This window comes from Stigmatopora argus, chromosome 3 (assembly GCF_051989625.1).
Source record: "Stigmatopora argus isolate UIUO_Sarg chromosome 3, RoL_Sarg_1.0, whole genome shotgun sequence".
NCBI classification, from domain to species: Eukaryota; Metazoa; Chordata; class Actinopteri; order Syngnathiformes; family Syngnathidae; genus Stigmatopora; species Stigmatopora argus.
The window spans coordinates 2896419-2918000 of NC_135389.1; the positions used below are offsets into that span (position 1 = coordinate 2896419).

Consider the following 21582-nt stretch of genomic DNA (forward strand, 5'->3'; position numbering starts at 1 on the left):
TTAAAATAATCATGTGGACACTGTTTCACCATTTTCATGTCATACAAGTGTAACCAGTTGTGTGCAAATAGGTCCTGGTTGTTTCAGCAGAAATATCCTTGATTTAAGGTTAACGGATGGACCAGTTGGAACAAAAACCTCCACCCTGAGTGGGCCTTGACTTCTACTTCTGTAATTTTACAGTATTTCTAACATTATAACTTCTTTGCGGAATACATATACAAAAGCCTGGACTTCCTTGTTCAATTGTCAGGTTTTTGTTGTAACAGTTGAACTGAGATGTATAATTGTAAAACTTTAAGATTTCAAATTTAAATTACTTACTTTCAATGTTCATTTTGGTTTAACATTGGGATCGGTATTGTATTTTTTTAGGTGGTTTTACAGAAACCTGAGCAGAGGTGAAGCTGAAGAATATTTGCTTAAAATTCCTAGAGATGGAGCATTCCTTGTTCGACAGAGGGAGGGAGAACCTGAATCTTTTGCTATCACTTTCAGGCATGTATATCGGAAAGTTACTTCAGTGAACTGATTTTCTACAAAAATATAATTCTCCATCTCTCAGAGGTGATGGCAAGGTGAAACACTGTCGAATTCAGAAGGAAGGCAATGTCTACTTGCTCGGTACAACAACTGAATTTGAAAGCCTTGTGGAGATGGTAAACTACTTTAAGAAGAAACCACTATATCGCAAGACCAAGCTACGATACCCAGTCACCCCAGACCTTGTAGCTCGCTTCAGTACAGTAAGTTCAAAAGGAAATGAGTGAAAATATTTGAAGTTGTTTTCTGAGCATTTGTTATTTAGTTAGCTAAGCTTTTATATTATGTTTGTCAACACATTTTTAAGTTTCAGTATATAAACAGTTACCCTGCATGCACGGAATTGCTCTCAGCTGATGTCGATTTTAAAAATTATGACATTTTCCTAGAATTTCCCCTGAAAATGGTACATAGTATGGTACAATTCATACAAATAAAATTCTGATAGAGTAATTAAAAGCCAATAAAAATAGAAACCCTTTGGACCATTTGTTTCTACAAATGATATCTTAGTTGGGTAGATGGAGTAACAACACAGTAAGTTATAAAATGTGTAAAAAAAATAAAACAACAATGTGAAAAAGACAAATTGTTTTGGATTGGATTTTAGCCTTTGTTTCACAGGATAACGACGCTGCCTTACTCTATGAAATGAAAACATATGTGGAACCCAATGAGATTGAATCATTACTGGTATGTACACTAAACACTGTACGCATATCTAATTTTTTGGTGTGTTATGATTGGAAGACAATAGGGTGAGTGTATTTCATATTTGTTTTTGTTTGTCTTCTTTTAGCCAAATAGCACTGTTAAAGCTGTTTACAGCTACCAGGCTACGAGGCCTGATGAACTTAGCTTCAGTAAAGGGGCTTTGATACATAATGTATCAAAAGACAATGATGGGTGGTGAGTCATTTTGCAAATTGTTGGTTAACATAATCAAATGCAAAAATACACAAAAACAAAAACTTGTTCACAATTCTAGGTGGAAAGGTGACCATGGTGGAAATGTGCAGCTCTTTTTTCCATCCAATTATGTTGCGGAAGTGTCTTACAATGCAAAACTTGATATGGGACACCAGGTAAAAAAAACGTTTAAAATCATAATTTAAGTGACCAATGCAATGCCAGATGTGTTTCTAACCTAAATTAAAATAGGAAATAGAAGACAATCCTTTGGGCGAACTATGTAAGGGTGTGGTGGATATCTCCAAATGCAACATACAAAACTGTGAGTACAATGTATTTTCCCTTCTTATAACTTGCCAACTTAATGTGGAATAATTTAGAAATATAGAGGGAGGCAGCAAATTGTACTAAAGCAAGATTTAAAATCCACTTTAATCAATTGTGAATTAATTTGTAATGGATATAATCTAAAGACTAAAATTCCTAAATGTCCTCTATTTTCAGTAAAAAATGGTAAAAACGGAAAGCTACATGTTCTGACACTGCAGAATATACAAGAGGACAAACTGCATTTTGACTTGGCTGCAGAGTCTTTGGAGGAGCTGTATGAATGGTATAAAGTGGCATGGGGCATCACTCAAAGAGAAATTAGCAAGCAATTCAATAAAGAGCAAGGGGCAAGTATTTCTATCTTAAATATTTAGATGAGAAATGTTGAAATATTCTTTTTCAGTTTTAAGCTTAACCAAATTGGCTGCATTGCTGTTCTCTGTAACTGTAGACAGATTCTAATTTGAGCTATGACTGCCCTATTGTTAAAATCTGATTTATTGTGTTTTTATTTTTTTTAGAGGCAGGTTACCGAACCAGAGCACCTGGCTAAATGAGATACTAGACTCAAAAAAACTATCTGTAAATCATAGTGAGGAGCTTTCTCTCAACATGCAGGGGACAGTTTTCTAAGGCAGCATAGGCACTGATTGATCTTTTTATACGTACCTAGACTCAACAAAGATAAGTTTACTGTAGTAGTGATCCCAAGATATAGTTTTGTCCACATTCCACAGCATGACCTTTTATACAAATTGCATCCTTGTTACATATCTGTTTCCTGAAGTCAACAGGCATCGTATATATTTTTAAATGTTCAATTGTAGAAAGGACAACTCCTGGATGATTGGACAATGACCTCTTTCATTGTCTTTTAGCAGCCAACAATAACATCATTTGTCATCAGTCATCAATACTACTAGTATTTCACTCAAACTTGAGTTATGTAGGTGCATGTTAAGAGTGGAAAAACAATAATTATCAATCATGTATTTTAAGCCAATTAAAAAAAAAAATCCTAGTGTCAAGTTCACCAATTTGACACCTGTAAAAACGTGCGAAACAAGGATAGACAACACTCTTTTTCTGGTGAGGGGAAGCACCGCTTCTATCTTTTTTCGTGGTTCTTCCATATTCTTTCAAGTTGTGGTCCCCTATTATTGCTTACAATATGAATGTGTGTGTACAACAAAGAGATGTGGGTGTGGCCTCTCCAAATCAGAGAATCTGGTTTCCATCAAACAGTCTCAGTCTTTTGGCGTAAACAATCGTTGAGATCACATCTTTTACTGGAATCGCTTCTCCTAGGTCCTGGACAGCCTCCCAGAATGTCTCACTCCTGCCCAGTAGATAGAAAGGGTATCCAAAGGTCTGTCCCCATAGATGAGTTCACAGCAAGCGGAAAGATGTTGTATGCAAGCTTCAGCGCTGATGAAACATTCATATATGGTGGTAGTAAATGTAGGATAACACTGATACATGATACACATATGACAATAATACTGACTAAACTTATCATTGCCCCTGTTTATTGTACATTTGCTCAATCCTAATTTTCTTAATAAAACTTACTTACAGCTTTATTTTATTCATTCTCATGAAACAAACAATTTTACACAAAAACTTGTTTAGATGGGTGGTTATATTGAGCCATGGGAAAACTCATGTCTCAACGGTGGGAATGGCATCTCTCGTCAAACACCAACTGGGTTGACACCTTATCAAATTATGTTTGGGGTACCATATAAATTACCATTATTCACTACACAATGGGAATTGGATGATGAAGCTAATTTGGCATATTACATGAAAACAACATCAGAGAAAAGGAACTTAAGTTACCAGAAGGAGAATGTGTTTCTCAACAGGAGCAAGATCAACCAGTGGTGGTGCCAGGTCACTGGATGCTCAGCCGCAGCATAAAAAAAGAAACACTGGCATGACCCAAAGTGGGAAGCTCCCTACCAAGTGCTGCTAATCACACAGACAGCTTTGAAAATAGCAGACAGAGGGACTTGGATACATCTTTCACATTGTAAGATTACATTACCTGAAGTGAAACGCTTAAAGACACAGAAGACAATAAGTCTATAGATAAGATAAAAGGGGACTAATACCAAAGTCACTGACCAAAATGGCTACTCCAGCATCGCTGAAAAGTTCCATAGATTGTTGGGTAGTGTCATTGGGTATAGTGATAATATTTCTATCCATGTGGTATTTGTGGTCTCCATATTCATTGAAAGAAACAAAAAACGTTTTGGGGAAGACTCAGCCTTCTTACAACAGTTTGGAACGATCAAATGACGAGTAAGACTAAAACGAGGAAGACTATCAACTGACATTACATAGCCTATGAGAATTGACTTCTCAGCATGCATATGAGATGACATTCCAAAGGAAATGAGTACCACTCAGACAATGTTTTTCTGCCACACAATGCTACCACTTCCTTTACTATCCCTTGGGAAATAATGTATTTGGAAACTTCTACTGCAGTGGTTCCTATAAGTTGGACCAAAAGCATCAGACTGTGCTAGAGATTGTGTGGTATTTGACAGTTCAAGACTGAGACTAGTCAAGCCTGGTGGCCTGTTTGGTCTGGACAGTCAAAGCATGATTAACTACCGGTAAAAGGTAAGATGGCGGCGCCCTGAGCGAGCAATGGCAGGCATAAATAAGTGAGTTTTTCTCAACTTGTGACTGTGAAACTATGTTCGATTAAGAATGGGTTCATTGAGGTTTAGTGGTTGTGGTGGGTGACATTCTATTTGAGAGATTTCTAGGTGTCAGTTCTTTAATGGACTCTATAAAATCATCATTTAAAGTTGTAGCTATGTCCCTTGGATCACGTCCTGGTAGCATTATTATGGCCTGCTCTACTTCTGCTTGGTCTCCCAGAACAGCAACACTCTTTTGACCGTCGTTTGTCGTCATAAAGTTCTTTATTACAAATTATTGGTGCAAATAAAATGAATAAGATGGCCCAGTTTTTCATCGAAAAACAGAAGTTTAGAAAGTGGTGTGCGGTTGAATGATATTGCAAGGCAAACCCACCTACTAGCATTGTTACGCTAATGAAGCCAAGGACTCCTTGGCATGTCCTCTTTATTTGTTATGTGTACATGGGTTTTTGGGATGGATGTGTGTGCGTTCTCCGTGTGTGTGCTGTCCGTGTGATTATTGTATGCGTTTCGCCTATTGTGCCCCTTATGGTTTCCCTTCCCTCTTGTGTTTAGGTGTTTGTATTTTGTAATCAACCCCTTTCTGTCTATTTAAGTCTTGTGTTGCAGTCTTTGTCGGCTCGTCTGCTTTGTCTGCATTACGCTATGTTGCCATGCCATGTTTCATGTTCCTCGTTTCCCCATGTCTTCTATGTCAGGTTTGGTTTTGTTATTTTATTATAAGTCCTTGTTATTTATTGACACCCCTCCTGACTAAGACATTAAAGTTTTTGTTAGAACACTCCTTCCACGTCCTTGGTTGCTTCCCTGTGTTTGGGTCCTTCTACTTTGTACGCTCGATGCTGCACTTTACAGAACGATCCGAACAAGCCATGTAACCAGTGGGAAGCCGTGAATGCTATTATCCTCTTCCCCCACTCAACCTTCCTGTGCTCCCGACCATGAGAGACTATCCAACCTTCTTCGCCCTCCGCCAATTGACCTTGTTACCTTGATGTGGACTCTGATTTTTCGGACTATGAGGACCAGAGCTGACAAATTTGTTGGACTCGAACTCGGACAGTGACTTCCTCGCCCGATTTGGATTTCGTTGCTCTCCCCCGGAGCGTTATCACCCAGACACTTTTTCCACAGAACCCTGCAGGGTTTCCCATCTGGCCATCTACGGTGGATCACCGCGTGGTGGCCGTTGGGTGAACTCAGGTAGGGGTGTTACCTGGCGCCAGCTAACGACCGGGAAATTGCCTTGGTTTCTTTTGGAGAGGCGCAGTGGCAAGACTATTCCAGTGTCACGGAGGAGGACGACGGTCAGGCTACGCCATTCTCCTGGAGGTGCCGGTGAGAACCGCGGCGAGGCAGGAGAAGTGGGGCGGTCTTCGACCGGATGACCACCGGACCAGCCAGCTCGGCGCTTCCTCATGGGCCATACTGGACAACTGCCGGACCGGCCGGACTATGTTTCGAAGCCCCACTGCGCCCTCCCCGCCTGGATTTTTTTTGTTATGGACATTCAGGTTTGATTCACGTTTTTGACAGCGTGCTTGCCTTCCTCCAGGCCCCATGCCACCCTCTCCTTTTTGATGATAGTAGTCTAGGTTTGTGAACGTCTGGGGTTCGTCACTTGTGTGATTCATTTAATTGCATTAATAAATAATTTTCCTATCATTTTCTTTCATTTTTGTCTGTTTCTCACATCTTTTATCCAAATGTACATATAAAGCACATCTCTCCTTACAAAAAGTTCAAGTTTAAAAAACAAAAAAGATTCTGGAACCAATTATTTTCGTAAGTAGATGTACAACTGTGCAAATAAGTGATATTTTTGTCCAACCTCAGATAAAGAAGCAAGAGGAAGTGGAAAAGAAAGCAGAGGTGGCTATCGAGATGTCAGATCTTGTGGTCTACTGCCAGCCACGGAGCAAGGACAAGGATCGTTTTGGTAAATGCATGCAGTTTAAAAAAATGTGGAAAATGTATTTCCACCATATGGTCACTAGCTACAAAATGAATCATTTTAGTTTAGTGGCATTAGACAATAATACAGCAGTGCTACTATAGAAAGTTGCAAACAACAGTTCATGAAGTTATTAAAAAGTATTATTTCATGAACTGCATGCATAGTGTGAAAATCATAAACTTTCCTGTTTTTGCAGACTACTACAACTGCAAAGAAGTCCGCTCTTTTGTAGAGAATAAGACACCTGGAAAGAGCCTTTCCAGGAGTTTCCTGCAGTACAATCAGACGGCTCTTAGTCGGATCTATCCTAAAGGCCAGCGTGTGGAGTCCTCCAACTATGACCCATACCCTCTTTGGGAAAATGGCTGTCAGATGGTGGCTCTTAACTTTCAGACACCAGGTGATTATTATATTTTGGTTTAAGCTAAACATTGTAAAATTTTAAAAGCCATGGTCACTAATGTTTTTAAAACTATTACTGTGAATGTTGTTTTCTTCCATGAAAATTATTTTATTTTTCCACTGTTTCATGCAAAACAATCTGTAAGTCAAAAACAAGATTTTGAAGATTTGTATAAAACCTTTTCATGTCAATGAGCATATTTCAAATAGGCAATTGTTTGATAGCACTGTTTTCCATATTTTTTTAAATAAGCACCATTTGTGCCAATGAGACGCACATCCGTATTAGGAGAACTGGCTGATTGTGAGGCAACACAAGTTCTCGTTCTCAGCCAAACTGCAAGAGTGAGAGCTGAAATATGAATTATTGAGTTACATTTATTACTATTTTTTAATGTTATTTCTTTGTTATTGGTTTTACAAAACAATTCAAATTCTGAGCTTTGTGGCTCTTCACACAAGAACACATTTATTACAAATTTCGCACCATGTACCAAAGTGGAATCAAACAAGTTTCCAATTCTTAAAGGGGTTATTGCCAAGAATTTTTATTTCAACAACAAAAAATATTTACTCCAACAAACACACTCATTTTGGTAGTTTTCTTTCTTTCTTCGAGAAGTATATCAATAATGTATTTGCATAAAATACTAAATGTAAATATAATTTTAAAATTTAAACCAATTAACAATTTATTGAATTATATGATCCCTCCAGATAAATACACCCAGATGAATCATGCTCTGTTCAGTATAAATGGACGTACTGGTTACGTTTTGCAACCGGAACTCATGCGTTCTGATTGCTATGACCCTCACCAGGCAAAGAAAGACGTCAAGTACAACATTATAATTAGGGTATGTTGATCACATAATCAAATAAATGCATTTCACAGAATGATTTTCTCATGCTAAAAATATTTCTGCATTTCTCTTTCTTAACCCAAGTAATGAGTATTCATTCAAGTGTCTCGTAGGCTCGCCTGACATATACAAATTAGCTTTTGAACAAAATGTTTTAGATTTTCACTATCCCTGATTGGTATTATGGATGTGATGACAAAAATATCAGCAAAGGCCTATTAAAAAGTCTGATTTCTGTTAGTGGTGAATCACAGGCATGTTGTGTCATGTTTTGTTGGGGTTTGGTGGTTTTTACTTGTGTCCTTCTGGCTCTTCTTCCTTTATGTGACCTGGGTGTTTGTGATTGTCATCAACCCCTGTCTGTTAATTTAAACCCCTTGTCTTTGTCGGTCGGGCGTGCAATTATTTTCTGACAGCGGTTATGTTGGTTTTCGTCTTTGTGCATCTACCCGTGCTTCCCCATTCAGTTTTTCTTTGTTATTTTTACCAGTTTTTAGTTTGTAAGGTTTATTCTGTTGTTGTTTTCCTGTAAAACATTACGTTTGTGCGTCAGCACTTTCCCTTGTCTGCCTGCCTTCTAGCGCCTGAGTCCCCCTCTGCTTTGCAACCGAGGCGATCATAACATTTTAAAGGATGTTGGTTGGATTGATTAATTCTGAAAACAGGCCCATCCTCAGTTTTAAGAGTGTGCACATATTTTTCATTTTGGTGGTTAATTTTTATCATTACCCCAAAAACATCTACGTTTACTAAAATATAATTGTACAGCCTCACATTGTGGGTGCAGACGTTTTTAGGTTACAATGACCCAAATTTTTTAAAAAGATTCACACACCCGGGCACGATAACGATGACGTGAATTTAAATTAGTTTTAACTGAGCTTAATTTAGCTTTTACTCTATATTTTGCAGGTAATTGCTGCCAGACACCTGCCAAAGCTTGGACGTTCGATTTCCAGTCCTTTTGTGGAGATTGAACTATGTGGTCAAACTGAAGCAAAGTCAAAGACCACGGTCTATAGTAGGCAACGATAAATTGGATGTATTTAATTAGGATATATTAAGACATACAAAATATATGACAACGGTTAAAAATACAGCGTGTCTGTCGTTGTGATGTTTGTAGGGGATAATGGTCTGAACCCAGTGTGGAAAGCCACAACACAGCCTGTGTGTTTTAAAGTGTACGAACCTGAGCTCACTTTCCTGCGCTTTGTGGTGAATGAGGAAGACATGTTTTCAGATCCCAACTTCCTTGCTCAAGCCACATTTCCAGTTAAAGGTATCTGTTCAGGTGAGAAGAAACTTTAAACTCTCTCTCTCTCGCTGTCTCTCTCTCTTTCGCTCTCTCTGTCGCCCTCTCCGTCTCTGTCTTTGTCTCTGTCTCTCCATCTCTCTCTCTCTCTCTCTCTCTCTCTCCAATGAAGGTTTTTTGATGTATTCCAATTCCCAAAATTAATCCGATGCCTCTCCCCCACAAAACATACAAATTAAGATTCATCTTCCGTACCGTGCATCCACGTAGGGGTTGCTAGAGTCTATCGCAGCTGAAATCGGGCGAAAGGCAGGCTACACCCTAGAATGGTTTTCAGTCAGCCATAGGGCACACATAGACACAAACGACCACCCGCACACCGAAAAGAACGGAGGCGCTGATACGACGTGAGAACTAGTTCCATACCAATGTCCAGGAGACGTAAAAGATGGTGAGGAACAGCTAACCAATTAGCAGTGATAGCTATAGAGTGACACACAAAGAGCATGAAAGTGAAAGGAATAACACGCAGCCAAAATGAACGATTATGAGATGCAGAAGAACACCTAGCCTACCCTGTCCAAGACATGCGACTCTGCTTCCTCTCATGGGAATGCGCCTCAGGGAATTGAAACTCCTTTTGACAGGGGACTCCACCAGGTGTTCCCAGCAGACCCTCATGAAACGTTTGGGTCTCCCGGGCCACTCTGGCATCTGCCCTTACCATTGGAGCCAACTCACCACCAAGTGGTGATCGGTTGACAGCTCCACCCCTCTCTTCACCTCTGAACTGCGGCTTGTCCTGGTGCCAAGTGCACATATGGACACCCTTAGGCTTGAACATTGTGTTCATTATTGTCAATCCACGATGAGCGTAGAAATCCAACAATAGAACATCACTCGGGTTTCGATCAGGGGTGGCGTTCTTGCCAATCACTCCTCTCCAGGTCTCACTGTCAGTGCCCATGTGAGCATTGAAGTCCCCCGAAGGAGCACTCTCCAGCACCCCTTCCAAGGACTCCAAAAAGGGTGGGTACTCTCAACTGCTGTTTGGTGCATACGCACAAACAACACTTAGGTCCGGTCCCCCCACCCGAAGACCGAGGGATGCTACCCTCTTGTCCACCGGGGTACACCCCAACATACAGGCACCGAGCTGGGGGGCAAGAAGTATGCCCACACCCGCTCAGCGCCTTTAACCGTGAGCAACTACAGAGTGGAAGAGTGTCCAACCCCCCTCGAGAAGAGTGGTACTGGAACCCAAGCTGTGCGTAGAGGTGAGCCCGACTATGTCGAGGTGGAATTTCTCCAACCTCACGCACTAGCTCAGGCTCTTTCCCAACCACAGAGGTGACATTCCACGTCCCAAGAGCCAGTTTCTGCAGCCCCGGATCGGTCCGCCAAGGATTCCTCCTTTGGCTGCCGCCCAACTGTCAACGCAACCGACCTCTTTGGCCCCTCTCACAGGTAGTGAAACCATGTGAGGGGGAACCCACGTCGTCTCTTCGGGCAGTGCCCAGCCGGGCCCCATGGGTGAAGGCGCTCGCCATTGCACCCTCCTTCAGGCCTGGCTCCAGATTGGGGCTCCGGTAACCCGCATCTGGGTGAGGGAAGAAAGACGTCGTCCAATAATGTTGCTCATCATAAGAGGTTTCTGAGTCATGCTTTGTCTGGTCCCTTACCTCAGACCAGTTTGCCATCGGTGACCCTACCAGGGGCACCAGACCTCAGACAACATAGCTCCAAGGATCACAGGGACACACAAACCCCACCACTACGATAAGGTGATGACTCATCAGGGGTGGGGGAAATGTTAACTTGTTTTATTTTATTTGAAATGGTAATATGTAAGGTAGACTTATATGTTTCTTTTTGTGAAAATAGACCGCTTGCCAATAAAAAAAGATTTTAAATTTTCAGCAGGTTTTATTCTTCATCACTTTTCAGCAGGTTTTATTCTTCATCACGTTTGATAGTATTCGGATGGAGTTGTCTTATCTCTTATTGCGTGACAGAACAACAAATACGCTTTTTGAAATCATCACATTTTATATTCTTTTTTTAAATAAAGTAATCTAGTTGTTTTTTTAAATGTAATACCGTAATCCTCGAATATCGCAAAAAATGTAGACCAAACATGACCGGAATAATAAAAAAAAACGCGACGGAGGATCACCCCTATTACTACGATACATACCAATATATATATACAAAAATACAAGTAAACAATTACTATTATCAAAAAAGTAAATACTCGAAGTATTGTACTCACAGCACTTGATTCAAATAATATTTTTAAAAAACAGGTTTTTGGGAGGTTTAGTCCAAGCCCTCTTCATCATATTCGAGAGGCATTGGCTCGTCAATGGAATCTTCAAAAGGCGCTGTAGGGGCAGCAGGATGAGCTTCTTTCTGCGAGAGGTTTTTGGCGCACAAGGAACACGAACTCGAATATCGGATATAATGTAGACCAAACATGGCCACGATAATCGCAAAACCACGGTTTAGGATCACCCCTATTATTATGATACATACCATACCACGTTTTCACGCCTATACAAAACTACAAGTACAATGGTCAAAAAAGTACATACTTGAAGTATTGTATTCAAAGCGGTTGATTTGAATAATATTAAAAGCAGGTTATTGCGAGCTTTAGTCCAAGCCCTATTCGTCAGATTCGAGAGGCATTGGATCATCAATGGAATCTTCAAGTGGCGCCGTAGGGGCAGCAGGTGGAGCTTCTTTCTGCGAGAGGTTTACGGCACACAAGGAACACGGTGACCGCCGTTTCTTTTCTTGTACAAATATGCTGTTGTACAAGTACATGACACTCTCAAGAAAATTGCCAAATTCAATTGCTCCGGCCACGTTGTCATTAATCTCCTGGACTGGTGTTGCAAACTGCGTGCCATATTGAAGATCTCCAGCATATGTTTTAAATAAAGGCAGACCACGTTCTTCATCCTCATTCATTGTTGTCCGCTTTCCTTGCTCCCCCATGGAATCAATTCTACGATGTCCTCAACAGTTGGGGGCTGTGGTTAGGGTTATTGTGTTGACCTCCTCGTCATGCTAGCTTCACGTTCGTATCTACGGCGTAAATCTCTCATAATGCTGGTTCATTTTTTTATTCCTCAGAGGCGGTGTGTCTTAGACCACACAAGAAAACATTTATTTTTATTTATTCTCAGCATACAGACCTCTCACATGCAAAAACCCATCTCCAGAGGGGAAGAGCGTTCACTTCCCATGTGTCTCCCTCTTAACCGCTCAGCAGAAGCCAATCACATTAACATGGTTCCTACCACGTGAATTATGCACAAAAGAACCCCACAGTGTAGATTCATTTATTCTGCAAAGGCATGCTGCACCTTTAGCATATCTAGGAACATAAATATTTAGATGGCATTTTCAACAGTGGCTCAAAATCCAAACAAAGCTGGACTAGGCTTGGTATTCCTTCTCCACAGGCGATGCGAAATTCCCTCGCAACAAAACAGGAATGGGCAAGATAATATTTGGCACATCATTGTTCTTCTCTGCTTCTGATTGCCACTCAATTCAGCGCTGAAGAAAAAGCGGAGCTCTGACTTCAGCCATCTTTTGTCCCATCTTCCGCCTGCGGGATTCAGTGTGGATTTTGACATTTTAATGAACTTTTTTATACTTAAGATAAAAAAAACGCGATGTACTGAAGCCGCAAATGTTGAAGCTGTGAAGTAGTGAAGGATCACAGTAATGAGTAAAGTCATTCATTTACTAATACACAGAACTTTGAAGTTTCAAATTTCAGAGAAAAAATATGTGATAATTATCGCGATAATTATCGATAGCTACCGATAACTTTTTTTATCGTGACAACAATTGGGACAGAGAGGGTGAGAGAGATGGAAATTTAATTAATTCCTACAAAATCCTATGCCTCTGCATAGATTTAACCAGAAAAGCCATTGGTTCCCATCGGACAAGCAAATATGCACATACAAAGCGCCGTGGCCCGATGATTCGCCTAAAGACGTTTCGCCGACGGACGTTTGACAGACGGACAGGTCGCCGAATGGACGTTCCACCGAACGGTCATTCGGCCGAACGGCCGTTCGGCTGAACGGAGGTTTCGCCGAAACGGGATTCGCGCGCTCGCTCCGCCCCCGGATCGTGTGTGTACAAGTTTTTCAACCTCGGCCCGTGGGCCATATACGGCCCGTTAGGATTTTTAATCCGGCCCGCCGCCGGCGTTGTCCAAATTATAGTAAAAATCAACGATTCATTTCCCTTTACCGCTCATCACTCTCAATTTATTAGTCTACCGTCAATGGCAGCCCGGGAATAAGCACTCTTGGGGGGATGTCAGCCCGGGATTAAGCACTCTTGGGTGGGCAGATGTAGCAGAACGACCATTCGCCAAACGGCTCAAAATGCGTTTAATGATTAAATACAAATACTAGTATTGTATATAAAAATACTAGTATTTGTATTTAATCATTAAACGCTGTTTTCGGCTGGATTTGACCGAATTTGAGAGCATTTTGAGCCGTTTGGCGAATGGCCCTGTTCTTAAAATGGCCGAAAAGCGACGACGTCTAGCTCTGTTGCCTCACAACGCGCATCGGATATCTAGTCTGTATACACGATACCTATGGCAATACCAAGCCAAAAAAAAGGAAAACGACGAAGAATATGTGAATTTCCTGTCTTCTTTTAAATAAAATACTAGTATAAAATACAATACTAGTAATGTATATACAAATACTAGTCTTTGTATTTAATCATTAAACGCTGTTTTCGGCTGGATTTGACCGAATTTGAGAGCATTTTGACCCGTTTGGCGAATGGACGTATATAGACGTTTTTTTGCCTTATCGCGACATCTTCGCAGCATTTAACCGAGGAATTCACTTCCCTGGGCTCGGTTCTAATGTCCAAAGAGCTCCAGTATTTGTATTTGATCATTAAATGCTGTTTTAGGATGAATTTGACCCAATTGTTGTCATTTCACGGCTCGGTTCTTCTACATCTGCCCGCCCAAGAGTGCTTATTCCCGGGCTGACATGCCCGCCCAAGAGTGCTTATTCCCGGGCTGCCATTGACGGTAGACTAATAAATTGAGAGTGATGAGCGGCAAAGGGAAATGAATCGTTGATTTTTACTATAATTTGGACAACGCCAGCGGCGGGCCAGATTAAAAATCCTAACGGGCTGTATATGGCCCACGGGCCGAGGTTGAAAAACTTGTACACACTATCCGGGAGCGGGGCGTGTGCGCAAATCCCATTTCGGCGAAACCTCCGTCCGGGCCCAACCTTCTCGGTGGAACGTCCATTCGGCGACCTGTCCATCTGTCAAACGTCCAGCAGCGAAACGTCTTTAGGCGAATCATCCGAGTACCGCAAAGCGCAATGCATGTCGTCGCATGCTGTGCAATCACACAGCCCGTGTATTGGATTTCAGCTCAATGATTTTTGCATTTTGACATCTCTCATCATGTCCCAAATGTCTCGGCTATTAAAATGGCATTTCCCAGTAGAACAGTGGTGCTAATATGTCAATTGCCATCGGTAGATCTCAAAGATAGTACGTATCAGTCAATTGTCTTCTGCTCATCCATCCTTACAATCCTTACAATGGGATCTTTTTGTTCATAAGATTTTGAAGCAATTTAATATGTGTTAGATGTGTTATGTTGATAGTGTGGGATGTTCTTTTCTTTTTTCTGAAAGATCTGGTGAAACAAGTGTTAACAAAAATATAGGGAAGACATTATTGAAGCTTCCATGACCTTCTCTTTATTAGCTCAAGAAAAGGCGAGATTCTTGCTCTGACTCCATTTCTTAAAGCCCAAAGTGGGAGTTAACCCAAACATTTGTTTAGGATGTCTAGACAAGCCAGGAACGATCAATTTAGTAAAAGCTTCAAAACTGCCAGAACACAGATAAATTGTTTATACAACAAACACCCAGAGTTACCTGCTGTTTTTCACACAATGAATGTCTCTGCCCAGACACAATGATCAAATTAGTGGCTAGCACTTTGGTAAACAAACCTTTAAGTTAATAATTGTTATATCAAATAATTCATAACAATAGTTGTGACCTTTTTAAATGTTTTATTTTTAAGGTTATCGCTCGGTGCCTTTGAAGAACGGCTACAATGAAAACTTAGAACTAGCCTCTTTGTTGGTTGATATAAAAGTACTACAGCCAGAGGTAAGGAGACTAACTAAATCATAGTGTACTGCAAATAGTGTACCTGTTTTGCATTATGCTGACATTCGTGTCATGCCTCCAAGAACACAGAAGAGCTGTATTCTTCCTCCAGTCAAATGAGGAAGAATAAAGTAGAGCTCAGCTGTGAAGGACTTCTATACAACACACAGGCAAACATGAAACTCTCCTCTACGTCCAGTCAGTTTGTTAAAGAATCTTCAAATACAAGTGAACACATGTAAGTCTTTTGCCTATTGTAGTTTCTAGGAGTTTCCTTCTTCTTACATTAGTAATTAGGACATTACAGTGGTACCTCGAGATACGAGCTTAATTCGTTCCCGGACTGAGGTCGTATGTCGATTTACTCGTAACTCAAATGAACGTTTCCCATAGAAATGAACTAAATCAAATTAATTCGTTCCAACCCTCTGAGAAAACACCAAAAACAGGATATTGGATTGGAAAAACATTTTTATTTGTTCTAATTCACCATCTATTAACAAAGTAACAAATAACTAATGGTTTAATAGTACTAAAATGTGTTTAATAGTACTAAAATTAGACGGGTTTCTCGGAGGGGAGAGAGAGAGGGACAGAGAGGGGGGACTTTTTGCATGGCAACGCGCTCATAACATAACAAACAAATTTAAATGAACTTGGATTACGATGCAGACACACTCAAAAATAAATTTAATCTAACCTTACGCTAAACTTAATTCTAATTTTGTTTTAAATTTTGATACCTTTCTTCTCCCGGGTTGGCTCTATTAACCCCGCCTCCACCCTGACTTTCAGATGCCACCTATCGAGGGCTGTTTGATTTTTCCTTCAAAATATTCTGAAAATGATGCACACATGTCCTCACAATAGGATAACGCACGACCACTTGCCAAAGAGTAGTATATTCTGCTCTCGTATTAGCGATCGATCCGCCATTCGCTTTGTCTAACGGAAAAAAAACACTGAAAAAAATGCAACGCTCCGCCCAGTACTCGTAGACATCACCATACCTGTCAACCTCTGCCGATAACTGCCCTAATAAATGATTATTGATTCCCCTTACAAACCCCCCAAAAACCTTACAAACACCGTACGAGTCGTACGGTGTTTGTAAGGTTTTTTTGGGGTTTTTAAGGGGAATCAATAATCATTTATGAGGGCAGTTATCGGCAGAGGTTGACAGGTATGCATTACACGAGGGAGTTGCAGGGAGAGACACAGTGCCCATGATGTTCTTATGAGCAGCCTCTCGCGTCCGCTGTATGCTCGTATATCAAAATTTTCTCATATCTCAAGATAAATATTTGCTCGAAATTTTACCTCTAGTATCTCAAATTGCTCGTATGTTGGGGCACTTGTATGTCGAGGTACCACTGTATTATGTTCATCAGTACTCTCTTTGATTGTGATTATTATATATTTGCTGTGACTTGCTTTGCATTGCAGATGAACGAAAAGTGGTGAACTCACCAAAGTTGCTACAGAATATTACTCAATCATATATTGCTACACGTGTTGCTACAAGAGATGTTTTAACACACATGTACTAATGTTCCACCCACATCCAAAAACACAGACAACAAGTTCATAAGGTGTCGTCCCCGCTTGCTCCCTAATCCTTCAGAGGCAGACACCTGTTTTGTAACTAGGGTCCCCTTTTTCATCAATAAAAAGGAGAATGGAAGCAATGGCTCAGAACGCTAATGAGAATTGTCCCATGCAGTCCTCTTCCTTGCAGCCAAACCAAATAAGTCGAGTGGCTTCTTTCCTTCTATTTCTTAATATCTATAAATGTCATCCTACGGAAGAACTTGCACTTCACAATTATTAAATCTTTGACACATTTATCACAGTTAAATCTATTACAATCAATATTTATTTTTTTGTGTAATCAGAAATTACTGCAAACCAATTTCTTGGGCAGAGAAAAATACAGTTGTACCTCTACCTACAAAATTAATTGGTTCCAGAACTTTTATCGTAAGTTGAAAATTTCATAAGTAGAGCAGTACTTTATATGTAAATTGTTTAATTCGTTCCACGGTCCTCACACAACTACCAAAAACCCTTAGGTCAAAGTGTCTTAAATTTGTATGAAAGATGTGAGAAACACACGAAAATGATAAGAAAATGATGTATTAATATCGTGTATCTTATCTTTTCAAGATGGTGCCGCTCAAGCGACAGCTGGGGGCAGTAGCTCTTTCCGCTCTTACTCGTTTTCTGTTTTTACACAGCTTTTTTTCTGTTTTTTATTACATTTTAATATTTCTTAATACTTTCCTTTGTACTTTATACTTTTTACTTTAATGTTTTTACGACTCGACTCCATCCGTCATGTGTGAGAGGCAATCTTTTTTTTTCTATTAGCTTCTAGTATCGGGAGTGTTGTATTATGTGATTCACCTCCCCCACCGGCCTCTCCGCTACTGTTTATCAAGTGATAGGACACCTTAAGAAGATCAAGGCAAGGAAGGCTACTGGTCCTGATGGCCTCGGCTCCAGACCACTGAGGGACCGTGTGGGTCAGGTTGGAAGAGTGATTCTGCATATTTTCAGTCTCAATCTGCAGAAGGTCCCCACCTTGTGGACATCCAGTATGTGGTTCCAGATCTACAATGTCTTTTCCTCTGCCTGTGCTTGCTACTGTCTTGCTACTGCAACAAAGTGAATTTCCCGAGTATGGGATGAATAAAAATTACTCCAATTGAATCTTAAATGAGTAACAAGCATGAAAAATCTAAAATCTGTTAAAACGCATGTAAACAAGAGGAAGCTAACAATAGACAACAGAGAGACAGAGCACACAAACACCTGAACACATCTAATAAACACAAAATTAAAAATTCTAATAACAACATTAATCAACAACAAGCATTAACGTTTTATGATGTCTTTGGAATTTAATTTTTTCCCCATTTTATTTTTCGCTACTGGTTCTTACTGTTGTGAATCAGCAAGCCAATTAAAGATGGATCCACAACAACTGAGCAAGGAAAGATTCAATTCACAAAAACTAGAATTTATTGAACAAAGGAAGCAAGCCAAAAAACGCGAGTATCAAAAAGATAACAAAAAACAGCGCGATTGATTTGGCGAATAAACTAAGGATCAAAAGTACAACTAAACAGCATGACCGAGTCGGCGAATTAACTAAGGTTTTCAAAGTACAAAAACAACAATACAAACGTCAAAGTCTGGACAATCCGCCAGCTGTGGCACGTGTCCTTAGATTTCGGATGTGTCAATCAGGTGCAGGTGTGCTGATCCTGCCCCACCTCGTTGGCTTAATCAGCTGCTGAAAAGACATGTCATCGTAGGCAGTCGAACATGACACTTACCTGTTTGGGTTTAAGTTGCCCTATCTGTAGATGCAAGTTGACGGATGTTTTGGAGAGAAAAAAAACTATCCAGAGATGATTGCCTTTTAATAATGTTATTATAATGAGACAAACAAACGTCTCCAAGTGGGCGATCGCCCGACTCGTGAACACTTTTTCGGGATGTTTTTTTTCTACGAAGACAGAAAGGTGAAATTTTTCCAGCGTTTCTTTGATGTTTGTAGTTGGAATGCTCGCTGCTTCCTCTTCGTCCGTCTTCTCGTTATATTCCTCCTGCATTGCCGAGTGTTCCATTAACTCTAGATCATTCAGCTCCACAGTTGAGAGTTCGTTTTTGTGCCCCTCGATCAACTCCTCCCCGCTGACCAATTATTTTCATTCGCACTGGTAATTTTCTTGGGAGGCATGATGATAAAAACAGAAGCTGCTTTATCCACATTTGGAAAATGGTGGTCAAATGTACATAAGAGAGAATCAGGAAACATGCTTAGTGGTTTTTATGAGAAACCCAAGGAGAGGCCAGTAGAATGTAGCGAGATTGTAAAGTAAGAATCAATGCATCCGCGACAATTTCAAAATAATAATAATAATCGGACATAGGCCCTGTTGTCATCATCAACAACACAAAAAAGCCTACTTGTCATCACACCCAGAAACTGCGTATGACGAAATTGGTGAAATAACGATATGGGTGCCGCGGCGGTTGAGTGGTTAGCGTGTTGGCTTCACAGTGGGGGACCTAGGTTCAAATCCAGGTTGGTCCACCTGTGTGGAGTTTGCATGTTCTCCCTGGGCCTGCGTGGGTTTTCTCTGGGTGGTCCGGTTTCCTCCCACATTCCGAAGACATGCATGATAGGCTGATTGGACACTCTAAATTTGCCCCAGGTATAAGTGTGAGCGTGAATGATTCATGCCGCTTGGTCACCTGGTACCCGTCAGCTGCCTCCAGAGTCGCATGGGCCAAAAGGGCCCGATAGGACTCCTTTTTTTAGCCTGGCGGCATCCCTCACCACTGATGTCCACCAGCGCGTTCTGGGATTGCCGCTGCGACAGGCACTGACCACCTTGCGCCCGCAGCTCCGATCTGAAGATTAAATTCAATTTGTCCAATTTTAGGTCCATTAGAAACGGCAAAACTGTAGGTTGACACAATGATCATATCACACATGACTTACTGCTGAACAACTTGGTCATCGGCCTGCAAAACAAAACTAAAACCAATTGAAACCATAAATAAACAAGCTCTGAAAGTATTGGACATTAAACCAAAAACGCACCAACATTCTCAGATATTAAAAAACACAAACTCCTGAACTTGGACAATACTACTAAATATGTAGATGCCACTTTAGTTTACAAAATCTTTCATCATAGCTCCTTCTCCACTTCAAGATTTTGTGCAAAAACTCCAAACAAATCAACAAGGACTGGCTCTAGAGGTGACTGTGTAGTTCCCTTCTAAAAGAGTGCATTCAGCCAAAGCACCTTCTCTTTCTGTTCCTCACATATCTGGAAATAAATACCAATTATCATACGTGAACACGCATATCTGAACCTCTTCGCCAATCACCTTCAGCCCTCGGCTACAATCCTACATATTTACATATATAAGTTCATTCACATGAATATGTTCATTCATATGTGCTGTCCCTTATTAAATCAATCAAACTCAATTCAGGGAGCTTAGCTGCTGCTGTTGGTGGGGTCATTTGTTATACCCCGACTTATGAAATTAATTGGTTCTACAACTTTTTTCGTAAGTTGAAAATTTTGTAAGTAGAACAGTACTCATCTCTTCTCATTTCCTGAACCGCTTTATCCTCATTAGGGTGGCGAGGGGTTGCTGGAGCCAATCCCAGCTGTCTCCGTGCCAGAGGCAGGGGACACCCTGAATCGGTGGACAGCCGATCGCATGGCCCAAGGAGACGGACAACCATGCATACTCGCACCCTTAACTAGGGGCAATTTAGAGTGTCCAATCAGCCTACCATGCATGTTTTTGGAATGTGGGAGGAAACCGGAGTACGCGGAGGAAACCCATGCAGGCGCGGGGAGAACATGCAAACTCCACATAGGTGGACCGACCTGGATTTGAACCCAGGTCCCCCACTGTGAGGCCGTCGCGCTAACCACTCATCCGCCCTCGATTTATGATTTCTTTGGAATCTAATTTTTCATCCAAAGGAAATGGTGATCGACTTTCAGAGAAAGCCCCAACAGACCACTCCGGTGAACTCCCCACTCATCTTCTAACTCTTCACATCAGACTTCAAACATAATACAGACACCTGCCACCTCCAGAAGTTCTCTGACGACACCGCTATTGTTGGACGAGTGATGGACGGGAACAACCTAGAGTACAGGGCAGTCATCACAGCCTTTGTTGACTGGTGTAGGCAAAACCACCTCTATATCAACACCAGTAAGACAAGAGAAATTGTAATCGATTTTCAGAGGAATCCTCAACAGACCACTCAGGTGAACATCCAGGGTACGGACATTGAAATCGTGGAAAATTTTAAGTACCTGGGTGTTCACCTCAACAACAAACTGGACTGGTCCACAAACATAGATGCCTTGTACAAGAGGGGCCAGAGCAGCCTCTACCTACTAAGGAGACTACTGTCCTTTGGAATTTGCAGGACACTGCTGAGAGCCTTTTACGACACTGTGGTGGCATCTACAGTGTTTTATGCAGTGGTCAGTTGGGACAGGAACAGGCTGAATACGCTGGTCAGGAGGGCCAGCTCTGTTCTGGCCTGTCCTCTGGACTCTGTAGAGAAAGTGGGAGAGAGGAGGATGCTGGCCAGGATGATGACCATCATGGACAGCACCTCCCACCCCCTGCATGATTTTGTGGAGTCCCTCCAAAGCTCTTTCTGCAATAGACTGCTGCACCCTCATCCGCAGATCCTCCCTCCCATCAGCTGTCAGGCTCTTTAACAAAAGAAATGTCTGAATGTTATATATATATATATATATATATATATATATATATATATATATATATATATATATATATATATATATATATATATATATATATATATATATAGATAGATAGATATATATAGATATCAGTGGCGGGT

At 41.0% G+C, this 21582-nt stretch overlaps 1 protein-coding gene across 7 annotated transcripts in view; it reads left to right on the plus strand.

The window, feature by feature from the left end:
• The window catches only part of plcg2 (phospholipase C, gamma 2), a 94798-nt gene extending 77962 nt beyond the window's left edge, over positions 1–16836 (plus strand). For 6 of the 7 annotated variants that reach the window (XM_077596523.1, XM_077596521.1, XM_077596522.1 and 3 more), the window contains 15 exons: positions 376–498; positions 566–746; positions 1168–1236; positions 1343–1452; positions 1532–1628; positions 1705–1777; positions 1960–2132; positions 6306–6408; positions 6623–6826; positions 7546–7685; positions 8604–8712; positions 8818–8985; positions 15064–15152; positions 15236–15390; positions 16599–16836. In XM_077596523.1, the coding sequence (XP_077452649.1) occupies positions 376–498; positions 566–746; positions 1168–1236; positions 1343–1452; positions 1532–1628; positions 1705–1777; positions 1960–2132; positions 6306–6408; positions 6623–6826; positions 7546–7685; positions 8604–8712; positions 8818–8985; positions 15064–15152; positions 15236–15390; positions 16599–16602 (1798 nt within the window). In that variant the 3' untranslated portion in view covers positions 16603–16836. Of the gene's footprint in view, positions 1–375; positions 499–565; positions 747–1167; positions 1237–1342; positions 1453–1531; positions 1629–1704; positions 1778–1959; positions 2133–6305; positions 6409–6622; positions 6827–7545; positions 7686–8603; positions 8713–8817; positions 8986–15063; positions 15153–15235; positions 15391–16598 lie in introns of those variants that run through there. The other variant, XM_077596527.1, reaches the window with a different exon arrangement.
• The last annotated feature ends 4746 nt before the right edge of the window (positions 16837–21582 follow it).